This window comes from Lactuca virosa, chromosome 1 (genome assembly GCF_052849685.1).
Source record: "Lactuca virosa cultivar CGN04683 chromosome 1, Lactuca_virosa_CGN04683_v6, whole genome shotgun sequence".
Taxonomy (NCBI): Eukaryota; Viridiplantae; Streptophyta; class Magnoliopsida; order Asterales; family Asteraceae; genus Lactuca; species Lactuca virosa.
Window position 1 is genome coordinate 133,172,985 of NC_136426.1, and position 26,698 is coordinate 133,199,682.

General features: G+C 38.0%; 1 protein-coding gene across 1 annotated transcript; it reads right to left on the bottom strand.

Moving 5' to 3' along the window:
* Positions 1-15,905: 15,905 nt before the first annotated feature.
* LOC145158319 (putative acyl-activating enzyme 16, chloroplastic) lies at positions 15,906-26,397 on the bottom strand. The gene is made up of 18 exons (XM_079077236.1): positions 25,992-26,397; positions 25,150-25,338; positions 24,951-25,065; positions 24,766-24,853; positions 24,437-24,654; positions 24,220-24,338; positions 23,985-24,134; positions 23,810-23,877; positions 23,547-23,652; positions 23,271-23,429; positions 18,899-18,952; positions 18,723-18,803; positions 18,496-18,633; positions 18,203-18,362; positions 18,030-18,109; positions 17,411-17,550; positions 17,179-17,236; positions 15,906-16,174 (listed from the first exon to the last, which is right to left on the bottom strand). The coding sequence occupies exons 1-18, from the start codon at positions 26,235-26,237 to the stop codon at positions 16,082-16,084; spliced, it is 2,262 nt and encodes a 753-aa protein (XP_078933362.1). The 5' UTR covers positions 26,238-26,397; the 3' UTR covers positions 15,906-16,081.
* Positions 26,398-26,698: the final 301 nt, after the last annotated feature.

Consider the following 26,698-nt stretch of genomic DNA (forward strand, 5'->3'; position numbering starts at 1 on the left):
ATTAGGGTAAACCCTAATTGTCATGGCTTTCCATTTCCTTGGATCCATGGGTTCAAATACACCATGGAGCATCCATGGAGTATCCTATGGGTTTTAGCCCAACTTAATAATCCATGGGGTCTTAGCCCACTATACAAGTATGGATGATTTACACAATCAACCCATATATTTAATTAGTCTTCTTTTGATCACTTAATTAATTCTTGATCAATACTAATTAAATAATCTTATTAATATATTAGAACTTATAATATATTAATAAACCTTAAGTGTTATTTCTCTCATTTTAGTCTATCCAAATGCATGATGCCATGCAACCCAAATGGACCATGCCGGGTCGGGTCAAGTATATACCAATTATAGTTATGGACTTAGACACTAATCCAACAGTCTCCCACTTGGATAAGTCTAATAACTATTATTGCAAGTACGCCTTCACAACCCGACCAGCAATCGTAGCTCTTAAAAGCTGCTGCCGAACTCTGAACAAATCAATGACGCGTCCATTAGATAAGTGATCATATATTCCTCCATTCTAGATATCATATGGACTGAGACATGGATTATAATCATTCTCTCTGTCCATTTGTTGTTTCCCGATGCCTGATTTATGATGACTGACTAATTGAACAAATCAAATCAGTCCAGGCTTGGCCAAGCACTTAGGGGTGCCATCACTAAATCATCGAGGGGCCCACAGATATCGTTTTTATCCCATTAAAGGTAAAAGGAATGGATAAACTTCGACTCATATGCTTGTACTGACTACTTGTTGAATCATACACAAAGGCACGTTTTATAACATCGAGTTACCAATGCGTTTTCGTGCAATCAATGTATAACCAACTCATAGTCAACAACTCATATCTCTAGGTTTGAAGAATATAAGATATTATCGTCTCATGATTCACTCGTGATAAAATCCATGAAGTGATTCAAATGAGTGTGGGTTGAATCCAATACTCAGAACTTATGAGCACTCATGAATGTTGTAGCAACCATTTCTATGTCTAATGCACCTTAGATAAATCTTACAATCCAGATTCATGACATTCTTGATTCATATCTACTTCCAACATATGACCGACTGTGGATGGTTTGAATAACTTAGTCATTTGGGAAGAATGACCTAGTTATTCTGGAAGTCAAAACATGCAAAGTGAAACACAAGAATAATACTTAATCCTATATGGTCCCAAACTCTTGAGTGTAAATAAAAACCCTTTTATCTAAGCACCATATTGACTACTCATTATTCATTGTTTCGATTTATCAACTTAATATTTGAATTGAAACAATAGTCATGCCATGCACCAAGCATGCATACTATGTTCGTCCAAACAATAGTTATGCCATACTCCAAGTATGCACACTATGTTTACATGTGGTCCTCTCTTTGTGAAACAGATCGATTGACAATATTTCAATGATGCTCATTTCACAATCTCGATCCTCTTGTCATTTACTGTAATATGTTAGATTCTAAACTTATATGCAATGATCCTATTGTAATGACTATACCCAAAAGTCACAAAGACTTGGCAACAAACATTACAAAGAATTCCAATGGAGATCAATTCCATGGAAACGAAGTCTCAAATTCAAAGTACATTCCTTTGAACATCCTTCTTGCATTAAGTTCTCTAATCTTACACAGATTCAAAGAATAACTTCCACCTATGGAAACAATTCCATATTACCATTTTGACCATCACTTCTGAACAAGAGTTGCCTCTTTTCAAAATATGTCAATATGGTCCTTACTCTATACTTCTAATTGTCCATGAGCAACCAATCTTTGGTAAACCTCAGATTGTCCTCGACAATTTGCTTAATCATTTTAGTCATATCCAGTTCTATTCCTTTTCCATTTTAATGCCTTAGGCATTTGGAAAATTTATAATGGATTATAGCACATGTAATCGAACCTATACCCGAAGCATATAGGACACGATTCATGCTATAAATTTTTTATTTGCCATGTTCTCACAATTCGAACTATGAAGAGGGATGCCGTAATCATAAACGAATTTTGAGAACGCAACATATATAGAATTTCCTTATGTTGAACCATTCCAGCATAACATTCATATATATTCTTGACTAAAGTTGATTAAAATCTCAATCTAAGCTTGTAGAATTGGAATGAAGTATAAAATCCTCTCCCTTAATTATAGCAAAACAACTTTTCAAAGCGAATTGAAACTTTTTGTTTTCTATAATTAACATTGCTAGCTTGTAACATAATCATCATGCTCCCACTAGCATAATGATTATTATCTTACTAGCATAACACTTATGCTCCCAATAGCTTTGACATGTATCCAGAAATCAACTGGACCTCTAGAGATCAATACTTTATTGTCTTTCTTACCAAAGTTCAGATTTCTGATACGAGATTGCTTTGATAATACTTTATCAAAATCATACACCTTTCCTTAGATAGCTCACATGTTTGTCTAGACCTTTTGCAATTCTCACTACTTAGTGTGCCGGTTAACCACACACGCTCCACTAACTATATGAGAATGCAAAGCCAACTTTAACTGGAATGGGCACAGAAATATGATATGTCAACACGATAGGTTACAAACCTCAAGTCGTGGGCTAGTGATTAACAAATATCTTGATTAGTTCTTGAAACTATTTCATGATCTTTTAAACTCCCACTGTCCTCTTGACATATAAGACTCTCTTGCCCAATATTCAAGAGATAGTGCGAATTCTTTTACAAACACTTCACACAATTGGCCTTAGTTGGTCTTTGTTTTATCCAAAACATCACAACTTACCAATTTCAAATGTACAAGAGTAAGAAAACATTTTACACTACATTTGACAAGTGTTTTAAACCTTTCTTAAGATTATGTCACTCAAGGCTCAATCTTGGAGTATGACTCTAAGATTTTATTTTGGAATGAAGTATGATTTATCTTTTGATTTAACCATTTCCACAATTCACGATTCCTCTCCTTAGCCAACAAATGCACTAAGGTGTCCTTAGAGGATCAATTGTGATATGGTTCCATAATCACTAAGATAATCATAAAACAAGATACACAAGTACTCTCCCATCTCTTCAGATTGGAGAAACTTTTATCTTTCTGCCTTATTTGATTCTTCTTATTCATTCTGCCATATATTGAAACTTTTCCAATGTTTCAGAATTACACTTAAACTTGTAAGCATAATCATATTTACTAAACTTTAGTAAATCATAACGAATAATCTTATCAACCTTTGTGGTGGACCTGACCAGTGCACAACCTAATGTACCCGATCCTTTAGTCCTTCGCTTGACTCACATGCGGATGTGAACAAGGAATTAGTCTTAATTTACCAAAGATGAAAAATCTCATTCATCACACAACACAACTTGCATGATTCCAAGTTTCTATCAAACTGAAACTTGGATGATGAAAATCTTTCCTTATTTGATAAATTATGACACTACCACAAACGAAAGAATCAAATTCATTTTCCAATATTGCTTATCGATGGAAACATATAAACAACAATTTTTCACAAATGCCTTTGTAAGGATACTTAAAATAAATAAAATCAAAACTTTTCTTTTATTTTAAAACTTGCGGAAAAACTTATCCTTACAATGCAAATTCATATGAAAACTTTGTTGTTATCTATTCCTAAGCAATATCTCATAACTCTTATGCAGTGGCTCAAAATTCTGGTCATCGAACCATGCGATCAGAATCAACACACTTTTTCTTTAAGCTTCCTTTGATTCTTCAAAAATATCAAAATGTAATTACATTACATCATGTATTAAGAATCACAAAAGGAGACTTAATAGAGTTAGATAGTGGACTTTACCTGAAGCAAAGTCAAACTTTTGACTTTTACCAACCTTATGAAATTTCAAGTAAATTGGGCAGCTTCGCAACCAATGTCCCTTTTATTGGCAAAAGAAATATATGGACTCTTTGGAAATGGTATATGGGACTATCTCAGACTTAGCCTTTCTCTTTACCATTAGGTCAAACGACTTGACCATGGCCGATCCCCTTTCAATTGGGAAGAGAAAGTCTTTCTGGACTTCCAATGTCACCATTGTCAATGTCCAAATAGGTTTAGGAAGTAGATCTTCCAATCTAATTTGCTTTACCAACGCCCCAAATCATTGTTGATTCAGCATCATCAAGCAAATAGGTAAGATCATTAAGGGTCATGTCGTGATCTGTCATCGGGGAGTGACTGAAGAACCAAGTCAAAAGCCAACTACCTCGAGACTTCGACACCCGACTCTCCCGGCTTGTCCATATGTGACTTAACCTCTAAGATTTAAGCACATATAGACTTTGCTTGCCAATAGGGATTGAGTGACTTAGAACTTATCAAGTCTTGAAACTTGTGGGATAGAGAGATTTATTGGAGGAGGTGGAGGAAGTGAAGTATGATATCCAGTCCCACTAATACACAACAAAGGGACTGATCTTTCACCTTTGGTTGCCATTTGGGATATCATCTTCATTAGGAAGCTTGTTCCTAAATATTTGGGAAGACCATAGTTGTCTGAAGGAGACATCTATAAGGGAGAAATTCAAGTTAGTTGATTTAAAGTCCTTAATATAACACCCAATATTAAATATTAAGGCTAGGACCCAACAACCTATTTATAACCGGAAGAGGGATGTCGTAATCCAAGTTATAAAATAGTTGAAGGTAGGTAAATGACGATTTACCAATTTCCACCACGAAAACGAAATATAATTAAGTTTTAACTGGATTTGAAACTCCTAGATCTTTTGAGATACATTGAACTTTCAATGGCATGTTTGAATCTCGATTGTGCCCTCTCAAGTTTGTGACTGGGATGCCGAGGATCACAAACAAGGTGTGAATAACCATGCAAATATACTTGGTACCCTTAATATTTATCACTTAATCGATGTGCCGGTTAACCACACACGCTCCACCGATCTATGATAAACTTAAGTTACCCTTTGCCACTCTTACTAGTCGTTATTAGTGTGCCGGTTAACCACACACGCTCCACTAACGACTTGGTAAGGTACAAAGTGTAATTTCATGGGTTAGCACCTTTTCACATTTTCCTAAGTAACTAAGATTGGGAATTTATAAGTGTTTAGTTACTTAGTATTTATCATTATACTTTTAATTAAGGGAGAATTATAGTCCTTTCCTACCCGTTCGGCTAACGACCCTCCACCAGTCAAGGAAGCGGTGGGTGAGAGTGGACACCCATTAAACTGTCATTTTATAGGCAGTAACCTTATACCCCCCTTATAGACCGGCTTCGTGAATGAGGCCTACTAATGGTAAGATCGACTTTATCTTATACATGTCTATATAATTAAAATTATAATAATAGTATAAGGGTTGAATTTTAAACTTTTAAAATTCTAAGGTTTTAATTTGGAATTAAAGTATTAGAGTATAAGACTTTACAAATTCCAAAACTTGAGGGCAAGTTTTGAAACTATTTCAAGACTTTTCATTTCATAACTTATGAGTTTAATATACATTAAAATGAAGACTCTTCATTTTTTATGTAACTCCTTATTCTTTAATAACACTTTTAAAGAAGTGACTCTTAAACATCCATAACTTGAGGACAAGTTATGGAGTTATAAAACAATTTAGTGAAAAGGACTCTTCATTTTTGTGTAACCTATGACACATTTATGAGTTTTAAGATTCATAAATATGACTTTTCACATAACTTGAAGACAAGTTACAAAAACATATTTTATGAACTTCTTTTAGATCAATATGGATTGAAAACAACTAACACATAATTTTTTTATTAATATAAATCAACTCATAAACAAGGTAACAAAAAAACTTTTGGTAATCCATAATTTGAGGACAAATTATGGAGTCCATACAATTTCATTAAGATCAAGAATTATACTAACAAAACAATTTGTACATAATTCCTATGATCTAACAAAAACTCACAAGCATGATCATTCATAATCAACAACTTTTCAAGAATTACATAAACATATATAAACTTGAAACTTTGATTATAGCATTGAAATTGGTTTAACATAATCATTACCACATTAAAAACAGGTTTTATAAGTCCAAAACAGTCAAAGGTAATGATTCTAGACCAATTCCAGCACCAAAACTCGAAGATATGCTGTTTGGGGGTCCAACTCGTCGAGTGCATGAACCAACTCGGCGAGTTGGATGAACTTTGCCTTGGACTCGTCGAGTCTATCAGTGAACTCGGCGAGTCCACTGTTCCAGCAGCAAAAAACTTCGATTTTAAGCAGTTTGCATCAAGTATAAGTGAAAACAAGCCTAGGCTCTGATACCACTGTTGCATTTTGAGCATTCTAACACTCCTATGGTGTACATGCAACCCTAAATACCTTGGATCTATGTTTTCTCTATTATACATGCAAATATCAATTTTCCAAGGTATTTATCCTAACTAGCATATTATGAAATACAAGTAATATAAAATCTAGTAGAATTACGTACCTCTTTGTTGGTGCTTGATTCCATGGAGCTCAAGAGCCTAGTGCCCCAAGTGTGACACCTCAAATGGTTCACACAACACCATGAACACTTGGAATAACTTGAGAGAAACTAGAACACTTCTAAAATCGGTTTGCCCTCACTTTTTCTCTAGTGGCCGATTTCTTCAATAATAAGATCATTATATAGTTAGTCACAATTAGGGTAAACCCTAATTGTCATGGCTTTCCATTTCCTTGGATCTATGGGTTCAAATACACCATGGAGCATCCATGGAGTATCCTATGGGTTTTAGCCCAACTTAATAATCCATGGGGTCTTAGCCCACTATACAAGTATGGATGATTTACACAATCAACCCATATATTTAATTAGTCTTCTTTTGATCACTTAATTAATTCTAGATTAATTCTTGATCAATACTAATTAAATAATCTTATTAATATATTAGAACTTATAATATATTAATAAACCTTAAGTGTTATTTCTCTCATTTTAGTCTATCCAAATGCATGATGCCATGCAACCCAAATGGACCATGCCGGGTCGGGTCAAGTATATACCAATTATAGTTATGGACTTAGACACTAATCCAACACTGGAATGCTCCTAGGGTTTGTTGGCTACCGCACGAAGCAGTACAACCTCAACCCATCCCATATAACAAACACATAACATAACCACTGAGCATGCAATAATCATATAACATCACAGGTAGTCCTACAGGTCTACCTAACTGGCATAGCCACTAGCATGCAACACTAACTCATACTCAACATCTAACACTGCTAGGATAACATATCCAATGGGCCGGCCTTGGTGCCTTAGACCCCTTAGTATAGTGAGGATAACTCACCTGGCACTGCTGAAGTCCCGCAGGTAAAGCTCCCGCTGCTGGTTGACAGATTCCCGAACTGTCAACATCAAACAATACCCAATTAATAATTGGGTTCCAAGCCCAAGTTCCAACTCACACTACAAAAGCCCAAAAGTAAAATAATGGGCCAAAGCCCAACATATGGCCTAATTTTCCAAATTGGGCCCAGACCTTTACATGGTCTTTCCTTAAGGCCCATTCAATTATTCCAGTCCAATTCCCATGGCCCAATATCACATAATCATAAAGGCTCAATTATGGCCCAATTTTCCAAATTGGGCCCAAGTCCTCACATAGGCCTTATCCTAAAGCCCATCTAATTACTTTGGTCCATTAACTTGTTCTTGGATGGCCCATCAATAGTCCATTCGCCAAAGCCCAATAGGAAGGCCCAATTCAAGGCCCGAGTGAGATTAGGGCTTTCACATGAAATGATGATTAGGGTTAAGTGTTTTCTTACTTAACCTATTAAGGACTTAATCCACTAAGTCCATTATTGCCTTAAGCTAGTTTGCCAATGATTATTAATTATTATTTTAGATTTAATAATTAATTCTCGTGTGTGTCCCGATCAATTCCCAAAATTAGGGTTTTAAGCCATTAGGGTTTTCCAAACCCTAATTAGGGTTTCCTACCCAATACTAGCCCATTTAATAGATTAGTTGGGCTATTAGGTCACTTTGGGCCTCATTGGGCCCATTAGGGTTTCAAGCCTCCCAAACGGATCTAACACAGCAAGGCGAGCACACCGCCACCCGACCCGGCGGCCGGTGGCGGCAGGAGGCGGCAACCACCACTCTACGGTGGTGATTTGGGTTCTTCTTTTCACTATTCCAATAAAATTACAATTACAACACTGAAATCTCAAATAACACACACACACACACACATAAAACTAACACACACGCACAGCCGCACTGTGGCGGCAGGCGATGGTCGGAGGTGGCAGCCACCACCTCACGGTGGTGGTGGTAGCCCACTATTGATTCCAAAATTACACAACCCACATATACACACCTAGATACTTAGCAACACACACACAGACACACACAGCCACCTCACGGTGGCTGGTGGCGAGGGAACCACGGCAGCAAGCGGCTGTCGGCGGCGGCGGGACGAAGTCGACCACAACAACGACGTTGACGGCGGCATCGGTGGTTGCGATGAAGGCCAGCCCTCACTTGCACAAGTCACACACTCGGCCACATACTTTGCAACATCGAACTTTATCGTCGGCCACCAGTAATAGGGTTTTAGGTCCCTATACATTTTAGTGCTACCGGAATGAATCGAGTACATGGTTTTGTGAGCTTCTTCCATCAGAAGATCTCTTATGCCTCCTGTCCTAGGTACCCAAATCCGATCTTGGAATACCTTCAGTCCTTGACTGTTTATACCGAACACTAACGTTCTGCCCAAACGTTCTTCCTTTCAGTCATTCTTCTCTGAAGCTTCTTCTTGAGCTTTCTTAATACTTTCCACGATTGTCGAGATAACTTCTATTCTCAATGCTCTTGGCCTTTTTCTTTCAAGATTGAATTTCCGACTGAGAGCATCAGCGACAACATTGGCTTTACCAGGGTGGTAAAGTATCTCACAATCGTAGTCCTTGAGTAACTCTAGCCAGCGTCGTTGCCTCGTATTTAATTCCTTCTGATTAAAGAGATATTGGAGACTCTTATGATCCGTGAAAAGTTTTCACTTCGTGTCATAGAGGTAATTCTTCCATATCTTTAGAGCAAATACTACCGCTGCCAACTCCAAATCATGAGTAGGGTAGTTCTTTTCATGCTCTTTCAGCTGTCGAGATGCATATGCTATCACCTTTTCTCTTTGGGTCAGAACACAACCCAACCCAACACCAGACGCATCGCTATAGACAGCGAAGTCTTCAACTCCGTCGGGTAGAGAAAGAATCGGTGCTTCACATAACTTCTTCTTTAGCAAATCGAATGCCTCTTTGTGCTTATCACTCCAAGTATAAATAGCTCATTTGTGGGTCAAAGCTGTTAATGGAGTAGCGATCGAAGAAAAGCCTTGGATAAACCTTCGGTAATATCCAACTAATCCTAAAAAGCTTCGGATCTCCGTGGGACTTTTCGGTTGTTCCCACTTCATCAGAGCTTCAATCTTTGCTGGATCAACCATTATCCCTTCTCGGTTGACCACATGACCCAAGAATTGGACTTCTTGAATCCAAAAATCACATTTGGAGAACTTAGCATACAGCTTCTCCTTCTTTAAAACTTCTAACACTTCTCGTAAGTGTTTGCCATGTTCCTCCTGGCTTTTCGAGTAAATCAGAATGTCATCTATGAACACTGTCACAGATTTATCAAGGAATGGTTTACAAACCCTGTTCATCAAATCCATGAATGCTGCCGGAGCATTGGTTAGTCCAAATGACATAACCAAAAACTCGTAGTGTCCATATCTTGTTATGAATGCAGTTTTCTCAACATCCTGCTCTCTCACCTTTAGCTGATGATATCCTGACCTTAGATCGATCTTTGAAAAATAGCTTGAACCTTGTAGCTGATCGAACAGGTCATCAATTCTTGGCAACAGATACTTATTCTTTATTGTTGCCTTATTCAGCTCTCTGTAACCAATACACATCCTCATACTGTCGTCCTTCTTCTTTACGAATAACACCGGAGCTCCCCAGGGTGACGAACTAGATCTAATGAAACCTTTGTCCAATAATTCCTGAAGTTGTGTCATAAGCTCCTTCATTTCTGTTGGTGCTAATCGGTACGGTGCTTTTGCTATTGGCGTCGTTCCTGGTAACAAGTCTATTCTGAACTCCACTTGTCTATCAGGCGGTAATCCGGGAAGATCTTCGGGAAATACTTCCGGATAATCACACACCACAGGAATGCTCTGCATCTCCTTTTTCTCCTTCTTTGCATCAATCACGAATGCCAGATATGATGTACATCCCTTGGCCAAACACTTTTTGGCTTTCATTGTAGAAATGATCCCAATCCAGTCATCCAAAATGCAAGTCCTGACAGTCCAAAACCTATATGTCCAATATTAGGGTTTTCCAAACCCTAATTATGGTTTCCAACCCATCTTAGCCCAATAGGCCCAATAGCTAGGTCTTTTGATCAATTAAGGTTCATTAGGCCTATTAGTCACATGTTTGGGCTTTTTAGGTCAATTAGGGCTTCATTGGACCCATTAGGGTTTTAGTCCCTTGTCCAAACATCCCACACGAGTCACAATACAAACGAGGCACACCGCCACCCGACACGGCGGCCGGTGGCGGCAGCCGCCACCATACGGTGGTGGTTTTGAGCTTTCTTTTTATTATTCCACTTTCTAATTACATTGTACAAATCTTTAATCCCAAAATAAACACACTTAAGAGAATAAATACACACACATAGCCACCTTGTGGTGGCCGGCGGTGGTAGATGGTGGCAAGCCACCACCTCACGGTGGTAGTGGTGTCCTTTTTCTTGGTTTTCCGGCTAGACAAAACACACACAACACATACTAACACCAAACAGCCGGCTGAAACTAACACACACGCATTGCACAGGCGGCGACAGCGGACCTGTGACGACGCAACATAACGGAGGTGGCGGCGGCTCCTTCACGGTTCGGTTAAGTCTCCGACAACCACGCCGCAAAGGCGCTCATCATTAAGGCAGCAGGCGACGGCCTTGTCGTCGTCGGCAAAGGAGTAGCAATGTAACAGTAGAAAATGAGTGGCGGAGAAGGAGGCGCTCGATCCTCGTCCGTCGTCGTCGAATGGCAGCAGCAGCAGCGCTCGTCATAGCGGTGGTTACGACTTCCATTGGCGGTTGGGTTATTGTGGCGGATGGAGGATGGTCGCGGTGGTTGCTCGTGACTAGATGATGGCTGGGCGACTCCGATGATGGTGGCTGCCGGAAGTGAAGAAGGAGGTGGCGGCCGGTGGGAGACATAAGGGGGGTGACGGCTGGAGGGTTTAGTTAGGGTTAGGGTTAGTATGGGCTATATACCCGTGCCCTAGGAAACTTAATGCCATAATGGTAGAAATGGTCCCTCCCCATATCATTTTCTTTCAACCTTAATCCCATATTTTGCCCTTTTAACCCCATCATTAATAATCCATTACAATCTAGGTACAATATTTACCAATTACACCCCTGCTTCCATAATTCCTTTCAAATTCGATCCCTAATTTACCAAACAACCCTTTAGCCCCAAAATCACTTCAATGAACTCCCAGAAGTTACCATTTAGTCCTAGCCTTCATAAATACTTACAAAATCAATCCGAAACTTACACTTTTAACCCCCAACTTCTAAAATAGCCGCAATTAACTCCTCGAGACCAACACCTTGCTATATAATTATTTATTTTAGGGCTACTATTTATTTATTTATTTATTAAATAAACGGGGTGTTACAAAACTCTTGGTATTACCATGACCCAATATCACATAATCATCAAGGCCTGGTTATGGCCCACCTATGGCCCAATTTTCCAAATTAGGCCCAAGTCCTTCACATGGGCCTTATCCTAAAGCCCATCTAGATATTCTAATCCATATGCTTGTTTTTGGATGGCCCATCAATAACCCAATCACTAAAGTCCAATAGAAAGGCCCGACTCAAGGCCCAAGTGAAATTAAGGTTTTTACATGAAATGACGATTAGGGTTACGTGTTTCTTACTTAACCCATTAAGGACTTAATCCATTTAGTCCAATATTGCCTTAGGTTAATTTGCCAATGACTATTAATTAATATTTTAAGTTTATTAAATAATTCACGTGCGTGTCCCGATCAATCCCCAAAATTAGGGTTTCATGACATTAGGGTTTTCCAAACCCTAATTAGGGTTTCCAACCTACATACTAGTCCATTAGTCAAATGGTTGGGCTTTTAGGTCAATTAGGGCTTCATTGGGCCCATTAGGGTTTCATTAGGCCCATTAGGGTTTCGTTAGTCGGGCACCACCCACTACCACCTCGGGTAGTGGTGGTCAACGACGGCTCATGGCGGCGGTTATGGTTCTAGTCCATTCATCCAAGCATCCCAAACGAATCAAAACACAACAAGGCACACCGCCACCCAACACGGCGGCTGGTGGCGGCAGCCACCACCCTACGGTGGTGGTTTTTGAGCTTTCTTTGATTATTCCTACCCTATTACAGTTTTACAATGCAAATCTCAAATAACATACACACACACTAAGCTGAACACACACACACTAGGCTAAACACATACACACACACACACCGCCACCTTGTGGTGGCCGGCGGTGGTAGATGGTGGCAGCCACCACCTCACGGTGGTGGTGGTGGCTTCCTTGGTTTTCCAACCACACAACACTACACACACACGCAAAGAAACGCACACAACCACCACCACGCGGCGGCTGGTGGTGGCAGAACAGCAACGGCGGCGGTAACCACCATGGTTGGCAGCCATGGTGGTCTTCCATGGTTTCCGGCCAAACAAACACCGCACACGATAAGCACAACAGCAGGAGAGACAAACACGCGCATCTTGCTTGAAAAGAAAACTCAACACCCACCTGTGGTGGGAGGCGACGGCAGCAGCAACAAGGGAAGACGGGCAGTAGTGGTCTTGACGCGACATACGACATTCACGACGATAGGCAGCAGCTCGCGACGATGGGGCGTTAACAGATGGCGAAAGGTGGCCGGAGAAACACCGACGACGGTCGGGATGCGTCTGTGGATGGCGATGGGCGACGATAGCTCCGACAGAAAGGAACGAAGACGCGGGGCTCACAGTCTCCGATGGACGCGATGTCCGCAGCGGTTGCTGTGGCTTGGTGGTTTCCGACCTCAGCAATGGAGGTGGCGGCAGCCGATGGAGGTTGGGAGGTGAGGGTGGTGGCTGGAGAATGGAGGAAGGGATTAGGGTTAGGGTTATGGGGTGGTGAACGGTTAAATACCTGCCCCATTCAAACTTCCATCCATAATGACTGATATGGTCCCTCTTTCTCTCTTTTCTTTCAATTCAAGTCCTTAATTTACCATTTAAACCCTTCCATCTGAAATTCCTTGCAAAACAAGTCCGAAATATTTACTAAACAGCCCCAGCCATCCAAAACCCTTTCATATTAAGTCCAAAAGATACCAAACACCCCCTGAATTCTAAAATCCTTTGCAAAATAAGTCCCGAAATTACACTTTAACCCCCGAAACTCTAAATCATGACATTTGGCTCCCCGAAACCAATACCCCGCTAATCATTATTTGATTTTGGCTATAAAATAATAATAAAATTACATCTCGGGGTTCCGGATTTATTATTTATTTAAATGGGATGTTACAACGAGTTTCGGATCGGTTTTTAACCCGAAAGGACCGAAATAACATGTACACTATACTGTTAAACCTAAATGACCCGAATAACTCAAATAAACTGAAATGACCCGAATAAGGAAATTTTATATCTAGTTCAATTCGGTTCTCGGGTATCTATTTTAGCCCAATTCGGTTCTCGGGTTGTTCGGTCCAGGTTACCCGAATAAAGGTTTAATTGGGCCAAAAGGACCAACCCGAAAATTGAATATTCACTTGATCGATCCCTTTTAGCTCTTGCGTATTGTCGTACCCACCCAATATGCCAATACCGGTCGAAGTTATAAATTTATTTATTTGTATACTTTTTAATAATTATATTTTAACACTTTGTTTGTTTATGTTGATAGATATTTTGGGACTACAAATTTCTACCATCGTGTTCGAGGCGGCTTTTAGTACAAGCGGGCACATATTAGCTCCATACCGAACAAATTTTGCCGCAAATATATGACGTCGCCAAAGAGTTGGAAAACGCGATAAACAATGGAGGTGGAAAGGGAAAACAACCAATCAATATCCTCGAAGAGTTAATTTGTATTTGGTCATTGTTATTTTGGGTTATTCGGGTCGGTTCGGTCCGACCCAAATAAAGTATTTAGTCCGGTCCGGGTTCAGGGACGGTTTTAAGGGGTTCCCGGTGTGGCACCGACAACCCCTAACTTTTTCTGTTCGCAGTGGAAAAATTTTTGATTTTTCAATTCTTTTTACCTATTTTTCATATATCGGCAACACCTATTCATCCCGGCAACACCTATGATGTATTCCTGCGTCCGTCCCTATCCGGGTTTCGGTTTCGGTTCGGGTACTCAGTCCAAATGCATATCCCTAAGTGGATGAATGGAATCTGGAAAAATGAGGCAACAGAAAAAAAATGGGTGATTTTTATTCATTGCAAAGTCACCTTACTACAGTTTTCCAAATTAATGCCAATAGTAAAATGGTTAATGTTTGTAAGTATGAATAAGTTGTGCACACTTACTTTTTATATAGAAAAACATAGTGTATTACCGCTTAACTTTAAATGTCATTTGGTCTAAATTAATCTTAAGTTTCATATGAAGCACCACAATATGATCGATGGGGGTCTCGTGCTTAAAATGATGTGTCAGGTTGTACAGTTTTGCTTTTGGTATTAATCTGAAACATGATGAACTTATCTTGGCCAATAATGAAACATGTATAATAATAATAGTTACTCGGCCAAGTGAGAGAAATGTTGGAAAATAACATGTTAATGTTGCCGTCAGACTATATTGATAATGATTTTATGTGTTGGTACAATTACATTATGTATTATAACATTTTTCATAATGACGTATCACATTCCTAGGATTATTTTTATGTAATATGATGGACATGACATTTATCCATAAATGACCCATTTTGTGTGGTTCTAATACTTTCTGATAAGGTGTAATTGATCAATAAATACACACATTTGAGAGGATGTACATTATTTTGGTTACATATTAACTATAGGCCCTAGAAGACAGCATATCAATGTTGTGTTTTTTTTTTCCTGTATCAACAATTTTTATATTCTGACATGATTTTTAAATACGCATAACTCACTCGTATGAAATCATAATTACTTGATTTCTTTCCATCATGTAATTTGGTATTTGTAATTCATTTTAGAGTGTAAAACACTTATTTTCATTACATACTGAATCAACTATAGTCCTCAGAAGATAACATAACAATGTTGCATTTTTTTTCTTTTGTTTCAGCAGTTTTTATATTTTCTCTCACTTTTTAAAATACGCATAACTCACTAATATGAAGTCGTAATTATTTGATTTTTTATCCGACAAGTAATTTCTTAAAAAGATGATCAAATTGTTAAATGCAATTAATAGTTGTCATTTTCGACAATCTATAAAGTTTATTCTAAACTTCTCTTAAAGAATGCATATCCATGACAAACCTGTTTCTTATTGATTCTATTTAAAGCTAATTAAGCAAGTTTAAACTAGATAGTGATAATCAGTAATCTTTATTATAAAATAACCATCAATTTTGTTTTGCCTTATGAATATTGAATGGTCCAGCTACACATTTATGTAGATAAATTACAAACTTCTAGTGGGGCCCCTCAGTAATCTTTATTATAAAATAACCATCAATTTTGTTTTGCCTTATGAATATTGAATGGTCCAGCTACACATTTATGTAGATAAATTACAAACTTCTAGTGGGGCCCCTCATTAGGCAATTTTGCAAAAAATAATTGATGGTTATTGTGTGTCAAATGTCCAAAAGTGTGTTTTGAGAAAAACAAATTTGTAATTTGACATGAAAAACGAGATGTCATCACTTATATGGAGAAAGTACATACACATTATGGATTTTTTTTCCTTTCTAAATAGTAAATATATTAAACGTACAAGATTACTTGTATAAATCATCTATTTGGTCTTTATATAGTTCCACAACTTTGTTCCTTCGGATCTTCATGGTTGCAGTCATCAAACCACTATCAATCTGAAATTCCAAAGGGTTTTTTTCATCAAGATATTTTAGCAAAAATGATTGTGTCTATAAGTCTTTAAAATCCATACTTGGGACTTAATGAGAAAAGCTTCATATTATTCTTTATTATGTTGTTCTTTCTAGCCCTGTCGAAAATACCCGATACCCGAATTACCCGCCCGATTTTTTCGGGTATCGGGTTAATTTTTCGGGTATTTGGGTAACCCGATTTTTTTCAGGTCGGGTATAGGGTATGTTTGCTAGGTTTCAGGTATACCCGAATTACCCGAATTATTTTAAAAATTTCTTTTTTTTTTCTTTCGTAGAGCTTGTACTCTGTAGCATGTATCTGATCAGACTTAAACTAACTATCATTATTGTAAAACATGAATCTCTTTTATTATGGCTGTATGACACCAACAATATTAAAAGCAATTGTTTATATGTCATCATGTTCTTTAAAACTTAACTGTTTTCTAGATTATAGTTTTTATTGCAACTAACAAACTCATTATCTTGACGAAACTTCAGAACATGGCAAAACTTATGGTTACAATTATCTTAAACATTTTAAACTTTTAAACTAAGATCTTTAAATATTTGTTTTTTTAACATCTTATTAGATTAGATTAAGTTGTTAAAAGATTACTTGATATCTCAAGTACTATTGACTAAAAAATCATAATGTTCAAAGTTTGAGTAACTTCGTTTATGCCTCGTTTGTTTATATAAACAAGACTAATAGAGCACGACATATTTATTTCATTAAATTTATTTTCAGGTGTCATTCAAAAAAAAATTATATATTTCGGATAATACCCGAATTACCTAAACCCGACCCATTACCCGAATTACCCAAACCAAAATTACCCAAATTTAATTTGGGTCGGGTAACGGGTACTTTTTTAACATAAAAAACCCGAATTACCCGATCAACACCCCTAGTTCTTTCCTTCCGACGAAAATCATCGTATATTTAAAAAATAAATAAAAAGATAAAATGAATGCGGAATTACCGTAAAAGGCTCTTCAATAACAAGAATGGGTCCCACCTGAAACGAGCAATCTGATGTCCTGCATGACAAATTGATAATATGAATCTAGTTAAAGTATTTGATATAGACAGTCTAAGGGTTGAATTACAAGAATTGATAGATTATTTACTGAAAGTAGGATGCTTTTTATAGCATTTATTTAGCCTAAATTTTGTTAAAATATGTTTGAGATAAAGTAAAGTTGGTTGGTTACCATTTACGAAGGTCTTGAGATAAGATGGCAGCCATTTGGTGTTTGGTAAGTTGAGCATTACCATTATCAGAAGAACTTTTGGATGCCAAAATAATTTCTTCTATATTTGGAACAATTATAGCTCCAAGACGTCGTTGATCCTAGTTCTCATTTATAAAATCAAAAATATAAATAAGTATTTTGTCTTGTATTATTAAGAATAATATATATATATATATATATATATATATATATATATATATATATATATATATATTACATTTTTGGTCCCTGACTATAGCTGATTTTGTCAATTTGGGTCCCCAAAAGTTTTCTCTTGTAGTTTTTGTCCTTATTTGAGGTTTTTGTAACGTTTGCGGTCCCTGTTCCAAGTAAAATGATTTGGGACCAAAATCGCAAAAATCAGCTATACTCGAGGACCAAAAGAAGTCATTTTACTTGGATGAGGGATCGAAAAGGTTACAAAAACCTCAAATAAGGACCAAAATTGAAAGAGAAAACTCTTACGGGACCAAATTGGCAAAAAAATCAGTTACACTCGGGGACGAAAAATGTAATTTAATATTTTATTATTAAAGGAAAAGAAATGGAAACGAAGGTTTAAAATTTGAAGTGTTACCTGACCAATGACGAGTATTTGTTGGATTAAATTGCTTCTCATGGCTGCTTCTTCTATTTCTTCTGGTTCAACATTCTCCCCTAGTAACCATTCAAAAACCAACATTCAAATAAACTTTAAAAAAAAAAAAAACAAGAAATAGATAAAGAAACTGTCTCTTTTATTTTATTTACCTGTTGAAAGGACAATAGTGTCCTTGGCACGGCCTTCAAGAACAATAATGCCACCAGAATTACGATTTCGCCCTAACGAATGGAAAGTGGAAATCCAACCGATATCCCCTGTGTTTAACCACCCTTCCTCATCTATTGCTTCCTTTGTAGCAACCGGATTCTATTTCAAATACTCACCATCACTAGATTTTAATTTAATCATCTTTTTCTTAAAAAACTACAGCTGGTTTTTTTTCCCATTAAGTGGCTGAATGGGTAATGGGTCTATTCCTAAATGACCATTTTACCCTTACCTTGTAATAACCCTGCATGATTTGTGGTCCCCGGGCTTTGACTATTCCCTTTGAACCATGAGGAAGGTCTTCACCAGTTTCATCATCTACAATTTTTATTTCTGTATGTCGAATTGGACGCCCAACTGATCTAAGAACCTTCAAGTCTCACATGTATGACTTTGTTATATATTTGTAAATAATATAAAATCTATATATAAATTTTCACATTTGGATTTGTATATTACATTTAAATATGGTTGTCGAGCAGCTATGACAGGAGATGACTCTGTTAATCCATATCCAACTTGGACTTTTGTTCCAATTGCCTGTAAAAACATTACAATTACGACAATTTTTTTTTATCTATGTTTTAATCTGGTAATTAATATATTAGAAAAAAAATAATAATGAATCTATAAACCTCGAAGAATTTGTCAACATGTAATGGCAAGCTTCCACCTCCACATATGCCAGCCTGTCGAATGTAACAGATATCATATTTAGAAGTTCGTTTAAATCTTCTTCAATTACCTTTTACAATCCTAGACATCCTTCATAGAAATTATCAGGATAACAAGGGCATTCACGTCTTTTTCACAGACAACAGATCGATAGCGACTTCTTGTCCCATATTTTTGGGTGGAATAAAAAATTTCAACTACAACAGACAACAGTCAAACAACATACAACAGACAGCAATTGTAGCAAACAAGCAAACGACAAACGACAGACAACAAATATTAGACAAATAGATAGTTATATATATTAAAGGGTTCTGGATGTAAATATTGTATCTCTCTCTCTCTCTCTCTCTCTCTCTTTATATATATATATATATATATATATATATATATATATATATATATATATATATATATTCCCTTTTGTACGTGTTTCCTATGCAATATACAACACACAGATTTACCCTAGATTATTGTGGTATCACCACCCTAGGGTGACAACCCTAATTCCGCCGAAGCACTGTTCATCGCGGAACACTGGTCATCGTTTTTTTTTTTTTTTCTCTTTTACTTTCTCTAATGGCGGACATCACAGCCTTCACCTGAATCACCTCCACAGAGAAAACAACTCACAACTCTCACAAGTTTGGATTTAAACTATCATCTAACAATTATGGGTATTGGAAGGCCATGCTCCAGCCGTTTCTGGTCTCATACAATCTGTTCAGTTACCTGGATGGATCAATTCAATGTCCACCAGAAACCATTACTCCGGCTCAGTCCGGATGATTCAAATCATCGGAGACTGCCCAGCAGTACCACAACCACAACCGAATCCTAGTTATGCCGCATGGGTCTGCAATGACGCCCACGTACGTATGTTCACAAATGCAAAGCTCTTGGCTGCCAGACACATGCTCTAGTCATCATGTTGCACTGGACCTCTCCACCCTCGACCACTCCGAGGCATATCTCGGTGCGGACCACCTTCATGTTGGCAATGGTAAGGCTTTGCCCATCTTTCACATCCGTTCTTCCCGTCTCTACTCTCCAAACAAAATTTTTTCTATTAAAGACATCCTTCATGTTCCTGACATCAAAAAAAATTTGCTTTCCGTTCAAAATTTTTATCGTGATAACCATGTATATTTTGAATTTCACGATTCTTTCTTTATTGTGAAGGACAAGGATTCTCACATTATCCTCCACATGGCTCCAAGTAATGGTGGTCTATACTCCTTTAGTTCGTCCTCAACTCTTTCTACCTCCAAAGTTGCTTTTTCGTCTGCTCGTGCCACCTCTACTACTTGGCATCAGCGCTTAGGGCATCCACATCATCAGCTTTTGAAGTTTATGCTTTCCGAATACAATTTACCTTTACAAAATAAATGTTCTAGTCCCGTGTGTGATTCTTGTTTCATTGGCAAATCTGCTAAACTTTCTTTGTTACCGTCTACTTATAAAAGTTCAAATATTTTGGATTTGGTCTTTTGTGACGTTTGGGGCCAGCACCTATAAAGTCATTTGATAATCACTCTTACTTTCTCTTGTGTGTTGATCATTACACTCGATTTATGTGGTTCTTTCCTCTCAAGCTTAAATCTGATGTCTTTGCAACGTTCAAACAATTTGTTGATATGACAGAACGACAGTTTCAAACAAAACTTAAATATGTTAAAACTGATTGGAACAGAGAGTTTCACAACCTGTCTCAATTCTTCTCTTCCCTTGGTATAACTTGTCGCCTCTCGTGTCCCCACACCAGCGAACAGAACGGACTCGTTGAACGGCGACACCGACACGTCGTTGAGACGGGTCTTAGCCTCTTGGCCCAGTCCCGTGTTCCTCAACGGTTCTGACACTTTTCCTTTGACACAGCCGTGTATCTCATTAATCGCATGCCCTCGCGCAATAATTCTAACATTTCGCCATTTGAACATTTGTTCAATCGTCAACCCGATTTCACCTTCCTTCGGGTCTTTGGATGTCAGTGCTTCCACCCTTACGCCCGTACAACAAAAATAAAATGGACTTCCGTTCCACATCCTGTGTGTTTCTTGGCTATGGCCCTTCTCATCATGGCTACAGGTGCTTGTGTTTCTTGGCTATAGCCCTTCTCATCATGGCTACAGGTGCTTTGATTGGGAGTCCGAGCATATCTACATCGCTCGTCATGTTCGATTCACCGAACATATGTTCCCTTACCAACAATCCTTATCACCACCACCACCACCATCACCTCCCACTCCCAAACCCTACTTCTCCACCTACCCAACCTCTGCCATCCCCACAACCGAATCTCCCTCCTCCATCGTCCCGTCTCCACCGTCCACACCGGCCGACCCTACACCGGCTAAATCCTGTTGCCCAACAAACGCCCCTTCCACCACTCATCCACACTTACCAACGTGACCCAAAACCCCACCATCACCTCCCATAACTGAGACTCCAGCACCCATTACTACCTCTACCACACCCGCCCCCGACCAAGCCCGTCCCAAACCACTGAACCTACGCCCTAACCCCAAAAAGGCCACACCATTCCATCCCACCGCTAACCACACTACCGATCCCTCTCCTGACCTCGAACCTACTTCGTTTACTTTTGCCAGCAAGGATCCCCGCTGGCGTAGTGCCATGACTAATGAGTACTCTGCTCTTATGCGGAACCGTACCTGGACCTTGGTGCCTTGGGCCCCGAACTCTAATGTTATTGATTGTAAGAGGGTATACAAACTAATGAAAGATCAGCATGGCAAGGTTACACGCTACAAAGCTCGACTTGTTGTCAAAGGCTTCCGACAGCAATTCGGTGTCGATTATCACGAGACCTTTAACCCGGTAATTAAAGCGACCACCATCCGTGTTGTCTTATCCTTAGCCGTAACCCAGAAATGGTCTCTCATGCAACTTGATGTACATAATGCCTTCTTCCATGGCGATCTTCAGGAGACTGTCTATTTACACCAACCTCCGGGCTTCGTAGATTAAAACAGACCGGATCATGTTTGCCTGCTTCATAAATCATTTTACGGCTTGAAACAGGCACCGCGAGCCTGGTTCCACCGGCTCTCTGTTGCCCTTCATTCATTCGGTTTTTAGGGCTCCAAGACAGACCCGTCTCTGTTTATCTACTCTCACTGTGGCACTCTCTTATATATGTTGGTCTACGTCGATGACATCATCCTTACCGGGAACAACCAACACGCCATTGACGACATGGTTCATAGGCTCAGTCAGACTTTTGCGGTACAAGACTTTGGGTGATCTGTCGTATTTCCTTGGCCTAGAAGTTACACGCCACAACCTTGATCTTGTCCTCTCATAGTGGAAATACATTCATGAGCTATTACAACGAGCTGGCTTGGCTGCTGCCAAACCTGTCCCCACCCCCATGACGACCAATGTCACCCTCACCCTTGGGGACAGCCCTACCTTCTCCGACCCAGCTAAGTACCGCCAGATAGTGGGTGCCCTTCAGTATATTACCCTGAGCCGCCCGGATATCGCTTTGTAGTCAACAAGGTTTGCCAATTCATGCACTCACCAACTAACGATCACTGGTCAGCTGTCAAACGGATTCTTCGGTACTTGCATGGTACCAATACCTACGGCCTACGGTTCACCCATCACTCTCCTACAATTCTTCACGCGACCGATTGTGCCTACAATTCGTTGACAGGATTCTCAGAATGTGCCGACTGGGCTGGCTGTCCGGACGACCGTCGATTCACGGGGGGATATGCAATATATCTTGGCTCTAATCTTGTTTCCTGGTCCGCACGAAAACAAAAGACTGTCTCTCAGTCATCCACGGAGTAGGAATACAAAGCGCTGGCTGATACCGTCACAAAAATCACATGGACATGGATTCGAGCACTTTTACAAGAACTATGCATTCCCGTCAAATATGCTCCAACGTTATGGTGCGATAATCTTGGTGCTACGTACTTGTCGGCTAATCCTGTTTTCCATGCTCGCACAAAGCACGTGGAAATAGACTTTCACTTGGTTTGAGAGAAGGTTGCACGCCGACAACTTCAAGTTTAGTTCATTTCCACCGATGACCAGATTACAGATGTGTTTACCAAACCTTTGTCCTCACAACGTTTTGTTATGTTAAGATCCAAGCTACAAGTCGCTTCCTGGACTTAGCTTGCGGGGCGATATTAGACAAATAGTTAGTTATATATATTAAAGGCCTCTGGATGTAAATATTGTGTCTATATATATATTCCCTTGTATGTGTTTCCTATGCAATATACAACACACAAATTTACCCTAGATTATTGGCAGACAACAGAATGACATAAGAAGGATAATATCTTAAACCTTTGAAATCCCAATAGAGGAGTGAATTTTACTGTAAACAAGCTTCTTTGCCAATAAATGTAAAGGGAGCAAAATGGCAGCAATAATTCGTGCATATATCCAATCCAATGTTGCAGCAATGTAAGAAGGTTGTTTCTGACTTCTTGACAAACATTCTCCCTATAAAACAATATCAAGACTAATTACAACATTAGATTATAAAATTAACCAAAGGTAAATTCCCTCATGCACAAAGACAAAAAGTCAAAAGTCAATAAGTTGCTAAAAGGTTTGAACCTGATATATGTTTTTGAACTCCATGTATGCCAAACTGATCTTTATCAATGATAATGCAATTAACTTACGGATAGCAGATGAGGTGGATATTTGTTTCTGGATCCCACTGCATAATAGAAACAAGTAAATGCAAGAAATAACAATCTACTTTCTTGATATTACAAAATTTTCTTTTATAATAAACAATTTGATGAAAGTACATTGTTATTTCTCGCATCATTGAATCATTCTAAAGTTTTAAAGAGTAAATAGAGAAGATGTACTTGTATAAAGTTTCAAATACTAGAGGGACAGATATCATATACTGCGGCTGATAGTGTCGCAAATCATCCTACAACGAAAATAGCTAAAAAGAATTTAAATCACAAAATAGAATGGGAATATTATATAATATCCATTTTCTGGATTTAAGAAATTCAAAATGGGATAAAAAAATACCTTTAAGTATTTCACGTTTGTGTATACTTGCTCAATTCCCAAAGAAAGTATAAAATACTCACAAGCACGCTCATATGCATGCCAAGGTGGAAGCATGCTTAAAAATCTGTCCCCGGGCCCCGCAGGGACAATGTCAAACAAATTATTAACCTACAAAAAGTAGAAAAGCATAATAATATCTTAAAGACATGAAAATTTGATCAAATGAATGGGGCAAAAGAGACATTTGTAGTACCTGATGTAAAAGATTACTATGTGTAAGCATTACTCCTTTTGGATTCCCAGTGGTCCCACTTGTGTATATAAGAGCAGCCACATCATCAGACTTGATGGGTTCATAAACATACTTTTCACCTAAAGATTCATATAGTCAGTCTAGAGGCACTAAAACATGCTATGGAGTATGGAATGGAATCTCGAATTCCAATTCCTAAGTGGTAGATTTGACTTACGGGCATCATGTGAATCAACCAAAAGCATACGATGTTCATGGCCTATATCTATAATCTCCTTGTAGGTATAAGCAGGAATTCCCTCCATCATATGGCTATGGCTATTTAATGATGATTTATCCCCCCAAAGTAAGATCACAAATCTAACAGATGCCTTTGAATTAAATCCCGTTGCAATCCGATGATATAATTCAGTATTATCCACAGCAAGTGCAACACTGTTATCCAAAGAATGCAAATTGTTGACTTGAGGAAATATGAGTCTATTTATACTTTTATAAACTTTCTTTCGGTTTTGAAGTTGAAAGTAATTTAACTTTTATGCTAACCTTTCAGAATGAGTGTAGATGTGTAAGAGCTCTTCTACAGATGACCTGGATCCCCTCACAACGTTTATTGCTCCTGTAGCCATAATACCTACACCCAAACTTGTTACTTTTACTATATAATTTTAAATTAAAATTAAACATAATCATACGTATCGTTTGTAGTTTCATGAATTCAATGTATCTACCTTGATCAGCAACAAGCCATCTGCATGAATTGTCAGCAAAGAGTGCAACTTTTTCATATGGTTTGATTCCTATAACTCTTAAACCTTCTGAGAAATTCAAAATATCCTCCTCTAGCTGCAAATTTGACAATCAAAAGTGAAGGTTCAAATTGAATTGATTGGAGTTAAAATTAAAAGACATAGTAAAAGGGAAGAAGACCTGGTTGTATGTCATATTTGTAGGAGGGTCATGATGTGGATCCACCAATGCAACCCGATCACCAAATCTTTCTGCTGAAGATCTCCAAATATCAGGAATTGCCTTCAATTCTGCTGTTGATACATTCTTCTCTGATAGCAACTGACTCTCGAGGATAGGTGAATACTTTCTTACTTGCTTTTCTTCTGTCTACACTTGAGATTATGTTGGAAAGGTCATTATCTTTTCATCAATATACAAGCTTACTATATCATGCTTTTAAACCTTTGATAAGAAAAAAAGTCATGAAATTGACACTGATAAGTGATAGTTGAATCATAGGGTCTTACAATTAATATCCAAAAAAGACTTCGTTATCTAAATTCAAAACCACTACTAAATTTAATTGTTACGAAGTCATGTAATTATCAAAATTTTGACTTGGTCATATAGATAATTTATGTGGTCTGTAAAGTTGAAAAATTCTGAGTAATCAGCATTTGAAATTAATCAATTATTGATTTATTGTACATGTGTTTCATTGTGCTTTATATTGTTGTGAAAATGTCAAAAAGAAGGAAGAAAAGGAACGCCAATTGTCAGAAAAAGAAAACAAAAAGGAATGCAACAACCCAATTAACTCTCGGAGTACCTTTTCGACAATTCTCAACTACCTTTACAGTTTGACCTCAATTACGTTGCTAGTACAATTCAATTAATGCATCAAACAAGATCACACAAATTTGATCATCATAAAGAACTGATTCGGATCCTCTTTTGATTCATAAAAACATTTCAAAAAAAACCACATATATAGCAAAATAATTATACAATTAAAAACTAAAAAGGAGTAATTCAGATACCGTAGATTCGGAGTAAGCTCGAATTCGATTCAACAAACTGACACGATCTCGCGTGCCCTTTTTGCTATTAAACAATACATTTCCGGCATTAACGTACTGGTACCGGAACTGATAGCAAAACGGAGGTCGCAGCCGACGGTAAGACGGTGAAACGATATAGTTCGTTGAAGTAATTGTAATCGACATCGAATCGGACATTGAAGGAGCTTGAAACAGTGGATTCAACAAACCTCCATGAACAATCATGTTGTATGTTGTGTGTGTGAAGTGGATCAGATCTTAGTAGGTGAAGCTTTGAATTTTCCGAAATTGAGAAGACCGGAGAGAGAGAACACAGCGAGTCATTGGAAGATTCGTAACACATCCGGCAGTGTATATGCTTTCAGACCAAACGCATTGCAGAAATTCGGTGTGCATTTTAATGTAAAACGATATATGTCGTTTTCCAAATAATTATTTTTCAATTTTAAAAGAATATAACATCAAAATAAATAAAATTTATATATTTAAATCAAAGTTATTGGTCAACTAATTATCAACTAATTAAATTATATGTCATGATAACAAAATTAATAAAAAGAAAAATTATATAATAAAAAAAGCTAACTTTTTACTTTGTTATATTATATAGGTTTAATAATTTACAACTTACAAGGGTATATATATATATATATATATATATATATATATATATATATATATATATA